The sequence below is a fragment of the Columba livia genome, chromosome 5 (assembly GCF_036013475.1).
Source record: "Columba livia isolate bColLiv1 breed racing homer chromosome 5, bColLiv1.pat.W.v2, whole genome shotgun sequence".
Classification (NCBI taxonomy): domain Eukaryota; kingdom Metazoa; phylum Chordata; class Aves; order Columbiformes; family Columbidae; genus Columba; species Columba livia.
Window position 1 is genome coordinate 38,020,392 of NC_088606.1, and position 16,231 is coordinate 38,036,622.

Consider the following 16,231-nt stretch of genomic DNA (forward strand, 5'->3'; position numbering starts at 1 on the left):
CTCCTGAGCAGCCTGTGTACTTAAGTGTAACAGCAAATATTTCACCAGTTAACTAAGTAATTTATTTCATACAGCCCCCAGTTCTAACTGGAAAGCCCTATGCTAACAACTTTTAATACCAGATTGCTAGTATTTCAGTCATTCTAGATTTAAAAAACACCTTTAAGAACCCAAGCATTTTCCTGCACTCAGGAATGTTAAATAACCAGAGAACCATCTCAGATTATCTCTTATTTAATAGCTTGATGCCCTTCAGTTAATGTCACCAACCTACTTTGAAAACTATGAACTGTAAATGTTAAGTGATTAAGAGAAACAGAGCTTCTAGTCTATTTACATGAATGTTAACATCCAGAGTAGTTCTAATGGTTCATCAAGTGCTTATTACTAGTCAGACTAAAGTAGCTGCATCGAAGATAAAAAACAGCATGGCTTATAGCTTACACTGCTACTTCACAGTATCACAGTATGTTTGGGATTGGAAGGGACCTCAAAAGATCATCTGGTCCAATCCCCCTGCTGGAGCAGGAACGCCTAGGTGAGGTCGCACAGGAACATGTCCAGGCGGGTTTTGAATGTCTCCAGAGAAGGAGACTCAACTTCCCTGGGCAGCCTGTTCCAGTGCTCTGTCACCCTCACTGAGAAGAAGTTTTTTCTCAAATTTAAGTGGAACCTCTTGTGTTCCAGCTTGATCCCATTACCCCTTGTCCTATCATTGTTGGCCACCGAGAAGAGCCTGGCTCCATCCTCATGGCACTCACCCTTTATATATTTATAAACATTAATGAGGTCACCCCTCAGTCTCCTCTTCTCCAAACTAAAGAGCCCCAGCTCCCTCAGCCTTTCTTCATAAGGGAGGTGCTCCACTCCCTTAATCATCTTGGTTGCCCTGCGCTGGACCCTCTCCAGCAGTTCCCTGTCCTTCTTGAACTTCTCCATTACCAGAAAATGCTGTTTAAACCACCCAGCCCCAGCTGTGTTGCCCAGCTTTCCATCCCTCTCCCAGGCCAAGCAGTCCTATTGAGCCATTTATTTTAATCTCATTTCCTTTTCTTTAGGAGAACACTTCCCTCACACACTATGTATAAGAACAAACAGGTTTTCTTCAGCCTTTCGTTTCTCAACCACTCTAAGTCTTTCCCAAAAACTTTTCCCAGAGATATTGCTTAGCCACAGATATTTAGACAACCCTTCTCTCAAGCACAAGTACAGCTATCTTGCTAAAACTCTGCTTGCCTTTTCTAAACATCCTCTCTTTCTCTCTTCTTTCTCTGGAAACATTCTGTCCCAGCAGAAGAATTATATGCTTAGCATAAACTACACTTCCGCTGCACTCTCCCAAGTACTGGGTATAGTCATCTGTCTGGTGAGCTCCAGATCTGCTTATGCTGCCCAACCACACCACAGCGGGAGGTGGGGTACAGCTCTAATGTGACTGCCACACTCTGACAACTGGAAACATCTTTTGTCCCAGCACTTCCCTGATCAGCAACTTGGAAAGCCAAGACAGACACATCGTAAGGGCAGGAAGGACAGGCCTGGAGCTGGGAGTTGTCATGGCATCAACACAGGTCTTCAGAGGCATTCCCAAAACTGGAATCCAGACCTTATTGCTGTAGAGACCAGACCATCCTGCTTAAAATACTGATCATCAGCAAGGGCTTCTAGTGTCCACATAATCACGGTGTGAAGCTTGTAGGGCTTCTCTGGGCTCAGTGCAGAGCTGCTCCAACTGTACGGCCCCCAGTGCCTCAGAGGAGGACACGCTTGTGCTTGGTGTTCTGGTGATGTGTCCTCTGACAGCTGACAAACCAGCCAGAACGAGAGCAGTCGCAGAACTAAGTGCCAACATTGCTTTCCAAAGCGACAAGAAAAGAAAAGGAATAATAGCTAGTTCAGAGCAACCAAGGGGACACAGATGAATTAACAAATACCAGTATCTGCTGACACAGAGCAAAAGCAGCAGTTTTTCTATGACAATTGCTTTGAGTCACTGCAAAAAATGCAAGCCAGGCACAAATGCCAGGCTGCTGAGAGGTGGTGAAGAGGGATGAGAGGGAAAAGAACTTTACCAAAAGGAAACCTGTCTGGAAGACTTGGACACAAACATAAGCATGAAAGCTTGGTGAATGATCTCTAGTCATTCATATGCCACTTTGAGTAATTACCCTGCATATTTAAAACAGTTACTCTTGTTTACCAAGAGCGCCAGCCTAGCAAAGTTGGTTTTGGCAGCCAGGTAAGAGAAATACGGCTTGCTTTACTGTGAGGTTTGCCTGCAATCAATTACAGCTGCATCAGCAAGGACAAAAGCTTTCAAATTTGAGAAGGAGAGCCACCATTGCTCTTCATTTAAAGCAGCATCTCCTCATTGTATGTTGATGTTTCTTCAAGGAAGCTTTGAAAGGCCTGGAGTCCCCCTCAGCTGCCTGTGTGGAGAGACAGAGCAGAGCTCTGGACAGGACACATGCCAAGCACAGCAGCACGGACACAGCATGAGTCCGCCCAAAGCTAGTGATGAGGAAACCCTGAGCACAAGGGTATAGCCAAGGTCCTCCTTCAGTCTTCTCTACGTAATCCCTTCCTTGGGCTCCCAGTGTGTGGGACACTGTCCCATTAGTGAGTTACCTGTTCCTTCCTTCAATGTCAGTAGAGGAAAATTACTTCCAGAGGTAAAACCCACATCAATAAATTAGGAAAGAGGAGGGAGGAGGGAGACTGGCTCATCAAGCTCACCTGATCTGATTATTACCCTTATATCAGCTTCTGCCTGCAAGACAACAGCTGAAGCTTACTGACCATTTAGATGTAACATACTTAGTACTATGCAACATGCTGGTACATGGTTGGTTTTGTTTTTTTTTTTTAATCAATGCTATACACTATCAAAATGCACCCATTAAACAAAGATTCCAAAAATCAGGAGATACCAACAGTTACTGAAAAATCATAACCATGGGGGAAACGTACCTCTGTACCAAACTCCATTCAGTATTTTCACCAATGATGTGGCAGAAGACAAAACCAGTACTGCTAAAGTAGTGGACTGGTAAATAACAGAGCAGACAAGGCAGAGAGAGAGTAATCTGGGCCTGTCAGTGTGTGCAGCCAATTCAAACAGGAGATGCAGTCATTCAACAAAATGCAACGTCAGACACCTTAACCCATAGCAGGCAGGTCACGTTTGGGTATGGACAAGGATTTAGAAGTCAGAATATACAGACACTTAACACTTCGTTTCTAGTGTCACCCTAGGACCAAAAGGGCTCTTTTGACCTTCCAACTGAAATCAAGAGAACTTACCTCTCACAAGGCAATGACGTTTGTTCTGTGGTTTACAGATTCCTTCAGGGACTTGAGAAAGCAAACAAAGAGGGGAAAAGCTGTATACCGCTTCTAAGAGATTTGTGAAAGTTATTTAAGAAAACACGGCTCTTAGGTGTTTGCTTTGCAGGTGCCTGCACCTTCACCAAAAAAAATTTAAGGGTTTGCAGATAAAAGTGATATGGAAAACTTCTAGTGTATGGCATTGGTATGCTCAACAGTGAGGCTCTGCACACAGCTGGGGTGTCTGCATTTTACAAAGTGACACAGAAAACACTGAAAAAGGTGCAGGAAGCCACAGAGAGAGTATCTTACACTGAGAATCTTAAAAGGCTCATTTGGCTTCATTTCTTAAAAATAATGTGAGAGGTAAGGCAATTACAACACACAAATCCCCTCACAGGGAGGGGCTATCAGTTATTAGAGGCCTCTTTAATCTAGAGCAGAATAACCCAACAAACCAGTTGTTGGAACGTAAAGGCAAATTGAAAGCAAGGCACCTTTCCCACCCACACACTCCTTTCTAGTTTGTTTTAATTATAAAGTGCCAGAAGTAGTGCATCCTCGTATCTTGAGATCAAGTCTGGCTGCTCTTTCTCACTGTTATGCCCAAATCAAATGCATATTTTAGCAGATATAATTCAGGAGACTCAGTGAAAGCCAAGTGCCCAGAATGTACAGGAAATCAAACTAGCTGGATTTGTCTTTAAACTATGGATTTGAAAATCCAGGCTTCAGCAGGTTAGTAAGTTCACAATAAGGTTTAGGGAACAGATGAGAATGGGAGAGAAACATGGAAACCTAAGACTTTCAGCTGCCATCAGTATTAATGGCAAATTAGTTCTCAAAAACCCAAACTTAGAATTAACAGTTACGATGCTTTTTTATGTTTGTCTTCAAGATTTCGACTTATCTTTTTTTTTTCAAAACCCAGAGATTTAAGTTGTAACAAAAGCTAAAACTGTCTCTGATCACTTGCATTTACAAGCTGTCCTCATTACATGGGTTTTTTTTTAATTCATTTCTTCTGCAATGACAGAAAATGTATAAACAATGTTCAGTGTAAAGATGAAACTCAAGGCTACAGAAACCACATGGTGGAAAAGACTCTGGAAAACACACAAAGTTTAGGTGAGACAGTCCAGCTGCTGAGACAAAGTAATATGAGTCACAGCTCACAGGACAGTTTGGGGTTGAGGTATAGTTTCCACACAGATTTTGTCAATAAATGAGACAAGAGGTGGCTGGTCATTGGAAAAACGATTGTTTGGAACTCCTCAGACACTGGTTTGAAGGCAGTAGACACAGGAAGGTGTTCCTGAGGGTTAGACTGGATGGTTTAAACTCCAAGTAAAAACTACTAGTCAGACTTCTGGAAAAGCCACTGAGGTAATGGTGTGGTATTAAAAAATTATTCAGTAATTGTAAAAAGAAATCCAAAGGAACAGTATGCACCAGACGGGCCTTTTCTTGCTCGGTAAGCCACATCGGTTACCAGGGCATTGGATATAATCCCCCCCCAGTAATGAACTGCCTGCAGCAATGATGGCAAACATGTCCAAACATGCCTGGTCCTCAAACAAGAGGTTTGTCCCAGACAGACCTTTTTCTTACTGTCTACATGTTTATTCTGACGGCAGGGATGCAACGGCATCAAGATGTAATCATCTGCCTTGATATACGCGTGTGCTCCATGTAGACACCACCGTCAAACACTCAGAGCAGGTCGCGGACAAGCAAGGTGGTTCATGCTGCACCTGCAAAGATCTGTCCGAGCAGCAGCCCTCATGCTACAGGCACAACCGGTTTGCAGGCCAGGGCAAGTCACTGCATGGACTGGCCCAGGCCATCCAACGCCAATATATGTGCACCAAACCTCAAGTCTGTTCCCAGAGTCCCATAAGAACATCAAGCAAAATTCCTCCTGTTTCCTCTTCCCCTCACACTAGAGCATTTTACAAGCCAAAGCAAGGTTTCTGTGGTCTAAGTGCTCTGAAACCCCATGGTGATCTAGGAACGTCATGTGTAGCAGCTCACCATTCCTGTTTCCAGCAGACAGCAGGAATACAGCCCTGAGCAAACGTACAACAATTTCAAATACATCAGCAATGATCTACTAGAATAATAAAGATAAGTAAAGCACCACAACACCAGTTTTTCTTTGTTTGAATACATATATTGCATATGTGATTTCTTTTTTTTTTGGCATCAAACAGACCAGACCATGCATTTTGCTTTTCTTTTACAAAGACAAGAGAAACAGGTCTCACCCAGCAGAGCTCATGTCAGCTGGGGCATTTAAAACCATCCAAATCACAGCAAGCAGATGAGACCCTGCAGGCAAATTCAGCAACAAGCTTTCCAGAGCAAGGGTCTCTCCCTTTTGTTTTACTCACTAAGCCTCAGCCTGGCTTACACCTGACCTTGTCAGTCTGTCTCCTGAACATCACATCCATCTTCACAAACAAGCAATATCCAGGAGAATACCAGCCCGTTCTCGGCTTCTCCCTTTCAATCATCACAAGATTTTCTGACCGTGGAAAGCAAGTTAGCTGCTACAGAAAACTTTACATAAAGTATTCTCCCCCAAAATAACCCACCAAATGGCCTTTTAACCTGAGAGATGCAGACTTCAACCCACTTGACAGATGGAGGGACTACTGCTTCATCACTAATTTAAAGACCGCGCTGCAGCTTCAGCATGCCCAAATCTCTCACCACTATTCGTCCCTGTGATTCAATTGTTGGCCCGTCTCTCTCCAGTATGCTAGCATTTTGTGGAAAGCTTTCTCTTAGAACTCTGACCCAAGAATGAGCAGTCATTCTGACAATCAAGGTCTTTTTCTAGCAGTACGCTATCTTCTGTCTTTCCAGAACTGGAATACCTCACGAATACTGCATATTACTGCTAAATCAGCAGCTACACTGATGATTTCACCTGTGAAATCACAGATTAGATTTTATACATTTTTCTTAAGGCATTTATTTAGCAACAACCAACAAAAATTCAATGGAAAAAAATAATACCCTCCACATTGCTCCTCTTTATTCGTGGTTCAGACAGGTATCATTAGTTTCAAGAAAAATTCAGTGAAAACAAGGCAAAGCCTCAAGTAAATGTTTTTGATTTAAAACCACCCCCTTTAGCCAAAAATCGCATCTTAAAACATGAAATAGATGAGTGTGCTTGAAAGTTCATGGTGCAAAATAGAGGCAGATGGCAAAACCTCCTCAGATTAGTCAAAAATAGAGCTATCCCACTCTATACATGAACATAGTCATCTCCCTTCTTCTTTTCCTCTCTGCTTCCATCCACCCTGGAACAAAATCAATTTATAAAGAACATCAGCAGCAGCTTTACGATAGGCAATGATCCTTTTTGACATCAGTCTGTGGTAAGATCGTTGATTCTCTATCTTTAAATTACATCATAGCTGTGTAAAATACGCAGTGATATCCAAAATGTGAACTCTTCACATCCGCTGCCGATACCTCAGCAAGATCCAGACCGCTGCCGCAGCCAGCGCCAGGCCTGGCACAAGAACAGCTGCTAGAGGAAGCCCACCTGATTCTCCATCACCTCGATGACCCACAGGGCCATTTTGTGGCTGCAACTACAAGGAAAAAAAAGTATTTGCGTCAGAGCCCATCACAGGAGAACCCCCAGTTCTGTGTCAGGACCAGGTGGTTCTTTAGGGATGTACAAGATAGTTTTCCCAGGTACCTGTATGCTCCACACAGGGGAGGGTTAGAAAAGCTTTGGTCCGACCAAGCTTTACTGCAGGGTACCCAGTCACTACAAGGCACCCTCATGTTTCTCTGCCACTTGCACAACTAGGACTGTAACAGCTGGAGCTGCATACGTCTCATACAGCAAAAACAATGACATCCAGTCACCCCTTGATGCACTTCGCACACCATTTCCTGGTGTCTTTACCAGGAAAAGGGCATCACTAATTCTCTGCTTTTCTTACCTGCCCTGTATGTTGGCACAGAAGATTTACTGCTTTTATTAAGGGAGTAGAAAAGGGGCCTCAATCCACCTCTCCCCACCAGCATGCTTCAGACAGATCAGTATTTCCTTCGTCAATGTTAATGCTAGCCAGGGATGCTCAAATGATTCCTCTCTTTCCATGTCCAAAATGGTGCCAGTATATTTAAACTATAGCAGCCCACATTTGTTCCTGTGTGCTGGGCTGCACACACATCTCAACACTAGCATGAGCAATGAGCTCCAAAACAACACGGGAGTTCTGTCTCCAGTAAGATTTTGGTCTCTGAAACAAAACTGGAGAACTTGAGATTCTGTCCTCACAGACAAACGTTTACCTCTGACAAAGGAGATCTGTGAGAAAACACACCATACTCCAACAAAATAAAGATCTGGGGACTTCTCCAAACTCACCGCTGCACTGATACTGTTACAAAGAAGTAATGCACAGATGATAACAGCCATGGTCAGCTAGAGAAGGCCATATTTCAAACAAAATATTTGTATGTACAATTCACACTGAGCACCTGGACATGGTATTTTTCCGCCTAGTGAAACAAAGAGCTATCAGTCATAGAAACCAGTCTAAAATGAACCAAAAATAACCCTAAGAAATGGGTAAAACATACCCTGCGCTGAATTCTCAGAGACACGTCACAGCCTGCATTCCTGAACATTTCCACAGCATCCTTGTGCCGCAAATCCTTCAAGTCTTTGCCATTGACCTAGCAAAAAAGGAAAAGGAGAACCAGTTGCTGAAGGGCAAAAATCAAATTTTTAATGATGCAGGCTAACATAGGAAGGACAGGAGATAAAAATCTTCCTCTTTCACAAAAGTCTGTGTTTGGGGCATGATACTATAATCAGAAAGATCCACATTAATTCGTTCATATTATAGATGCGTTTTTATGTTGAGAAGTAACATGAGAAACTCCAAGTCAAAAAACAGAGGTACTGAAAAAAACTACCTAGAAGCAAAACTAGAATATAAGAAAAGAGTTGTGTCAATAGCAGTTTCTTATGCGGTTGCTTCACTGGAAACAAATCAAAGGTGTAACGCTGACAGCTAATGAAAATAAAAGAGCTGCTACAGCAAAATTACTATTATGAGCATCATTTCCACATTGTTCCCTCTACTGGTCTACCTTTGAAATGTTCTGTTTGAAAGAGTCTTGTAAACATATATTTAAAAACATACTGATGTAATAAAACAAAGACTTGCATACATATTTGGCATTCACATGAAAGTTAGCATTTTTCTTAATCTAAAATAATTTCTCGTGGCACAAGTTTTAATAACCTACTTGATTTAATTCACTAACTAAAGATATTAATCCTAATTTTCCTGTTTCATCCCCGTTACCCCTAGTTGTATCTGCTGAGATCACATCTAGTGCCTCTCTTGATATTTAGACTCCCCAAATTCAAGTACATAAATATTAAACTGCCAAGAGAAGACAGGACAATATTCTGCAGTTTAACTTAATATCATTTTATGGATCAATAAAAGGCTCCAACTAGTACAAGGCAATCTATTTATAGAGGCTAAAATGATTATATGTGTAACACAATAACCAAGTACAAAATAAAATTAAAGAGTATTAAAAGATCACATATCACACTAGGAGAGACTACTTCTTCACTCATCACTTTGTAAAGCATATTGTCTTGTATGATTGCCAACTCTCTGAAGAACTAGGGACACTGAACCTCAGTCACTTTAAAACATTTTTCTTAAAAGAGAAGCAGCCTGTCATGTCCCTGACGAGATGCAATGAAGAGTTTTATGGCCTAAAAGTTTTATAGCCTAAAAATCCTGGTGAGCAAAAGGAGGTGGTTTTGACGACCAGTCAAAACATGGAAACTTAGAGGCAGAAGACCTTTTTTGTGTAAATGATGATCCATTGTGAGCAAGAGAAGGTCTGATGGATTCTAAAACTTTGGGGAGGCAAGTCACAGAGGAAATACCAATGCAGCATCAAGGAGTGCTTGTGACGCAAATCAAGAAGGCAGAAGAGATGGGCCCATGTGTGGAGGCACTCATCTTCTGAGTGCTCAAAGCTCTCCCCCCACCCCCAAGATAGCTCATCCATGGAGTTTGCTCAGCACTATCTAACTGCATTAATCACATCCTTCCTCTCTGTGCACTACAACAGCAAACCTACATCTCATATCACATCACTGATCACAGCATTTCAAGAACACACGGGGCAACAGAAGAAAGGGCTTACCGCTAAAATTTTATCTCCTTCTTGTAACCGGCCATCAAGGTAAGCTGCCCCATCCTTTTTGATCCGGCTGACATAGATGCTGCTGTCATTGGAAAGATACTGCTGATCTGTCCCTCCAACAATGTTGAAGCCCAGCCCTAAGGTAAGCCAAAGAGAAAGCTGATGAGAAAAAGCCCAAAGGTTCAGACATTCTTGTTGGTTGTTGCTGGGGTCTGTACCCTCCTACACTGTCCTGTTTACTCCACTGTACTAAAACTCGCAGCACACAGATCTGCATTGTCCTTTCCAATCACCATCTAGAAAAGTTATTCTCATGAAACTGGTCTTGAAAGCAGAGGAGAGACCCTGAATGCCTGGAGGCCCAGAGGATGCATTCCACAAAGCATCCATGAGCTGTTTTCAGGTGGGTGTTGGGGAACACTGAGGGACATGCCACCGTTTCTGAGCTGTTGCTTCAGCCCTCAGCAGGAATACACCTCTTCAGCACAGCAGGAAAGGAAAGCATTCTGCATTTCACAGGAGCCTATAGTAAATAATTACCTTTGACCAACAAGAAATCATGCTTGACAAGCATTTCACGAGCTGCAAAACAGTTAGGTAAGGCAAGGAGCACTAGACCCTGTCTACGGATGAGGAAACAGGCAAGAAGAGCTGTGCCACCAGCTCGGGGGTAGCTGGAGCTCATACGGCTCCCCTTCCACATCTCAGGAGCTGGAGCCGGCGTCCTTCGCCTCCAAGAACAAGATGAGCTTAGATGCAGCTACTTCAAATTGTATGTAATCACTTTGTTCTGTTTTAGGAATTCAAAACATGACAGGAAATAAAGACGCAGTTCTCTGATTTAAAGCAAAACAAAAAGGAATACACATACAGTAAACAGATATTATGTCCACTTCACATTTTTGCTATGTTTCTTACTGTTCTTTCAAGTAAGCCTTGATTACAGATCTCTAGCTGGAACCAGCTGCTGGATTAAAGTGCAGTTAAAGGTTAAAACTTCTTGTTTCATCAAAATCCAGAAGAACAAATTGAATTAAAAATCTGGAAAAACACAGGTTACAAGAGCATTTTCCTCACTGCACATGCAGCTAAGTTTCTCTGTAAATAACAATAGGTGACAAGGGATGGGAAACATTCCCTAAGAAGAGGCTCACAACTGAAAAAAAGAAAGATCAAAGGAAAAAAAAATCAAATATGCAATCAAAGTAAATGGAGGGAAAAAACAAACAAACAAACAAACCCACAACACCCTTTTTTTCGTGACATAAATTAGTCATCCAAAACCTATTGTCAAGAACAGCTAAAGGCAAGTTCTCCCCAGGCTGATTTGTTTATTTTCTCTTTCTTGCTTGCTTTCTCTTAAAGTTGGGACTAGAAACTTGGAGAAGGAGAGTTACAAATTAAAGCAAGACCACCTTGTGCCTGCTAGGAAGCAGCATTTTAAATCAGTCATAGGAGACCAAAGGATGTACAGGATCAGTCATGCTATTTTAAGTGTGTATCTACAGCTAGGAAGTAAAAAAATATTATCAGCAATCTTGCCACACCTTTTTTTTCCCTCCCCTTCCTGGCAGCTTCAGACAAATGAAGAAGAAAATGGAAGCAGCAGCAGATTGAAGAAACACTGATATTTCAGCTAGACTAATATCTATTCCAAGAAAGGACACTTGTGCACAATAACACACCCTTTGATGGGAATTAAAAAGAAAAAAAAATCCACAAACCTAAAAATTATCCGCTATGAAGCCAATAACCTGGGAACAGGAGGAATCAATACTACAGAAAGTTAAGGTTTAATCAACATTTATTAAAAAGCCAGAAAGAAGAAATCAGAGTTTCGGAGTATAATGATTCTTTCATGTATATAACCCCCCCCCCCCCAATATATATAGATATGAAGAAGTATACATTTTGCAAGTCTTCACCCATAACTGGAAAAACAATCAAAAGTCACAGCTTTCATCAGCAGAGGCAACATGAGACAGGAGCAGATCTTTGTGACAAAAAGAGGCAGCAGTTCATGCCAGACCAAGTTAAGCCTTCACAGGCTTTTTCACTGTCTTTCCAGCACTTAAACTTCCACTCTGGCTAAAAATATCTTTCCTATCATCCCTTGAGCTCTGTGCTATTCTCCCCTTTCAGCTCATGCAGACATAGAAAGAGACACAGTGCAACAGAGAGAAAAGGAGCACTAAATCCCTTGTCTACAAGGGACCAGAAGCAGAATGGCAGAGCTTTAAAAGCTTCTGGTTAAACTTCTGACCCTCTCTGAGGCCGCAGACCTCCCTATGCCTCACTCACTCACCTGGAACATAAAAAGTTCCTCAAAAATACATTTAAAAAAACTGTGACTAGGAATAGAGAAATTAAATAATATTGCAGATTGATCTGATTAAGTTATTTAGTTTTCCATAAAACCAGATTTTTTTTGCCTAATTTCAGCCTAGTACTTCAGAAGGAAATTTGAAAAAGAGACATAAACATCCTGTTTTGCCTCTGTAAACACATTAACCTCCTCAGCAAACTTTTGCCAGAGATGCTTAGCATCAGACCTACTTTAAAAAGTTGCAGTCAAAACTCTGATTAGAGAAATTATGGGATTATACTATGCGTTACACATTAAAGTGTATTGTTCCTTCCACAGAAATGAATAATTCAAACAGTAAATGCATAAAGGTCGTTAGGGGCTGTATAACCTTCAAATCAAGTGATGTAGTTAGAAACCTAGCTCTAAAAATACTCAGTGCACCTTAACGATGGGACAAATGGTGCTGGTGACAATCAGATTTAAATTGCTGTGGCCACACTCAAGACCTCTCAGCTCCGCCCTTCAACATCCCCGTCCACCTCCCTCAAAACTTTAGGTTCCCAAATGTATGGAAACACTTTTCCCATGAGAACTGGCTTCATTTAGCAAATAATTTTCACTGACAAGCACGGCCTCACTAGCTTGGGCTCGTGGCTGCACAGGCAGGGCTACACAATTTTCAGCGCGGTGGCCACTCTGGCGAGCAGGGGGGGCAGAGGGATGCCCATCAGGCTCACCCTTGGGGTTGCAATTGCTAGCACGGGGGTCAGGATCGACCCCAGCCCCGCATGGGAGCTGCGTCCACCCTGCTGAAAGCAAAAAGGCACACACGCCAGCGGTGCGGGCGCTGCGGGTGCCCGGGCCGCGCACGGAGCCAAGGCCGGGAGCAGCCGCACCCAGCAGCCGTGCGGACTGAACGGCTGTCGCATTGTTTTCCATGCCTGTTTTAATTAAAGAGAAGGGCTTGCACACCAAAGTACAGCTCTAGCCCCAAAACCTCTCTGGAGCCTGCAGTTCTTTGGAGCCAGGATTTTGTTCCGGCGCTGTACATTTGGTGCTAACTTGCCACACTTCTGAAAGGGTGATCTGAATGGCATCATAAATCCTGTAAAAATATGAGGGCAGGCAGGCATCTGCAGGCTTTCATGACAGCACTGGCTGCCGTGACAGGGAAAGCAAAGCCAAAAAACTGCCCCACAGACTGCGCAGTTCCCTCTCCCTCGCAGCCAGGGCTCCTCCTTCACTGAGCACCCGAAGCCCTCTCTGTAGCTACCCCAGCAACTCACAACAAGCTGGCGATATAGGGTACGATCACTTTGACTATCATCTTTCGAAATGCCCCCTAATTTTGGGTACCCAACACGGCTGAGTGCTGAGCGCCTGGCACCTCACTTGAAAGCAACAGGAGCGGCACCGCAGTCAGCCGGTCCCAGGAAAAACAGATCTGAGTTGTTTCAGAGGGGACCAGAGCCGCAGCGGGTGCTCCTGGCCGCTGTTCTCGCCGAGGACAAAGCCGGACCCAGCCAGCTCTCTCTCGCAGGTCACCGGCTTTTCCCGCAGCGGCGTATCCGCCACGGGCCATTTCCAGGGCACGCCGCGGCAGGAGAGGCCCCTGGGGCCGGGAACCCCGGGGCTGCCGCGCCGGTGCCGTGGCGCAGGCACCGCTCACCCTCCCTCCCGCCGCCCCGCGCCCGCTGAGCCCCGCGGGCAGCCCCCACCACCACCCCCGCGCTCCCGCTCCGGCCTCCCCGCCCCGCCGGGGGCTCCGCAGGCCGCGGCGCGGCTGCCCGGCCCGGGAAGCACCGGGGCCCGGCGGGGATACCTGAGGGTCTGCGGGTGAGGCTGATGACCTCCTCGGAAAAGCCGCCGCCGCCGCCCGCCACGCTGCCGTTCATGCTGCGGCCTGAAGGTGAAGTCGGCTCCCGGGGCGGCCGCTTTCGTTTCCTCGGCCGCCGCCGGAGGGCCGCGCCGCGGAGCGCTGGGAGTTGTAGTCCGCACCCGGCCGCGCCGCGCCGCGCCGCCCGGGGACGGGGCCCCGCTGCCAGCCGGCGGCCCCAGCTCGCCGCGGACACCCGGACCTGGGGGCGGCGGGTGAGGCCGCGCCCGGGCCCAGCACCGGCCTGTGCCCGCGGGGCCCGGCTCTTGCAGCCGGCCCAGCCGTGCCAGGGAAAGACGTGCCAGTCCGGTTCCGCAGAGCCGGGCATCCTCCGGGCTGAGCGACCGGCGGCCTGCGGGACGCGGCTTCCCTGCGGTCCCCTACTGCCCCTGTCATGGGCTCTCAGCGCAGAGGCGGAAGGGCCTGGGCCCTGGGGAACCCTCCCTGCCTGCCCCGGGTGCACAACACGGCCTCCCCCTGCCCGCAGGCACCTTCCCCTGCCCCTAAACAGCGCCTTTGCCTGGCCATGCTTTGCCCCCAGGCGGGAGGGGGGGTTCGTGAAGGTGAAGGAGCGGGCGATAGGTTGCTGGAGTGGGCATAGCAGAGAAACGGAGGGTGTGACCTGCTCCCAGCCCTTGTAGCTGGCCACACAGCAAACTGAAAAGCTGATCGGACAGTGGTGGGCAGAAGCAGAAGCCCAATGCAGGTAGGTAGCACAGGGAGCATCCATGCCATCTCCTAGTTATCCTCCTAACAGAGGAGCCACTTGAGCTTGGGGCTCCTGTACCTCAGGGAGCTCTTGAACCATTAGTTTACTAGCAAAAAGATAGCAAGGCAAAATTTATCCTTATTGATTTACTTGTTAAATTTTATCTATTGTAGCACATGCCACAAGTATGGCAATACAGACAAAGACAACAGGGAACAATGAACAAGGCCCAGTGCAATTTAATCATCAGGCTGCTTGGCACTGTTAGGACAGCCACCTCTACATGTTGCAGGATCTTTTCTGATGAAAATGAGGGCCAGATGCTCTGGTCATCATTGTTATACTACCAATTTGTTTGTTAGGTATTGCAAATACAAATATTTTTGACTGCATTCATTCCAGGACTACCTGCACTTCTGGATTCTGGAATTTAGTAGGGAGAAGCAGCCTGGGTGCTGCACCTCTGGATTAGATGAAGGGTGTGCCACATACCTTAATGCTACACCATTAATGCTTAGTGCTAAAATGAGTGTTAGAATTCCTGCTTCGCAGGTGGGAGGCAAGCATTCGAGGCCCACATACATGTTCAATGACAAGCAAAACCAGGACTTGTCTGCCACAGGAGGACTCCTTAAACCAAGGGTGTCAAACTCATTTTCACAAGGGGCCATGTAAGCGACACAGTTGCCTTTGAGGGGCGGAACTGTAGTCTTTTAGGACTGTAGTCCTAAAATTACACTACATTCTGCCCTTTGAAGGCAACCACGAGGCTGATGTGGACACTGGTGAAAATTAGTTTGACACCCCTGCCTTAAACCTTTGGGCACAGCATTCAGTTTCACACCGGTTTCAGTCCAGTTCCCACAGTTATGTTGTCCTGGATATTTCTAACAAACCATCAGAAGTATCAAGGCATTTGTTGCTATGGTGAAATCAGGAACAATATTTTCAAGGAGAAAACCTTAGTGAGGGAACTCACACATTTAATAAAACATAGACAAGGTTTATTGGGATGCATGTTTGTCTTGCTCATCTGGCCTAAGCAGAAATAGAAGAAAAGTGTACAGAAACAGTCCAGTCCAAAGCTTGCTGAAAGCCTTCTCCCAATTAACAGTCATGGGTTTTAGATCAATCTTTAAGCATAGAGAAAAATGGAACTACAGCAATTTATTGCTTTGTCTCTTCCAAAACTACATATGCAAGTAAGCTTTCTAGCCTAAATTGTGCTTTCATTTACACCTCTGTATCTTCTGTATGCAGGTCTGTAAATAAGAACTCTTTGAGTGTTTCTCTAGTCTCAGCATAGATCTATGCTTGGCAATTTATGGTATACTATCAATCAACAACAGCAGGCCATCAAGGTGGCAGCTTAAGACTTCTGCCACTGATGTTTATGTATTTAAAAAGCAATATAAAAAAATGTCTGAGTACTTACCAGTTGTACATAGCTAGTTGCAAGGTGCTGGGGGTAGTGCTCGTCTTACTTTTTATCTCCATCTTTCATCTAATCCACATCCCCCTTGTTTGTCACATATGCCTTGTTCTCACACCTGAATTAAGATTGCTATTTCTCCGAGGAGGGAGGAGAAACAAACAAACAAACAAACAACAACAACAAACACCAAAACCAACCAAACAAAAAAAGCCCCACAAAACAAACCAAAACAAACTCTTTCCCTCCCCCTCAAAAAAGGTCTCTAGTTATAAGGAATAGACTTGGGGTGTTATCTTGGTTTCTTGTCTTTTGACATAAATGCAGGGTTAACTTTTCTTCATCTGATCAACACCATGC

At 44.9% G+C, this 16,231-nt stretch overlaps 1 protein-coding gene across 1 annotated transcript; it reads right to left on the reverse strand.

The window, feature by feature from the left end:
* Window positions 1-5,478: 5,478 nt before the first annotated feature.
* SYNJ2BP (synaptojanin 2 binding protein) lies at window positions 5,479-14,209 on the reverse strand. The gene is made up of 4 exons (XM_065064436.1): window positions 13,677-14,209; window positions 9,547-9,683; window positions 7,945-8,040; window positions 5,479-6,938 (listed from the first exon to the last, which is right to left on the reverse strand). The coding sequence occupies exons 1-4, from the start codon at window positions 14,056-14,058 to the stop codon at window positions 6,798-6,800; spliced, it is 756 nt and encodes a 251-aa protein (XP_064920508.1). The 5' UTR covers window positions 14,059-14,209; the 3' UTR covers window positions 5,479-6,797.
* Window positions 14,210-16,231: the final 2,022 nt, after the last annotated feature.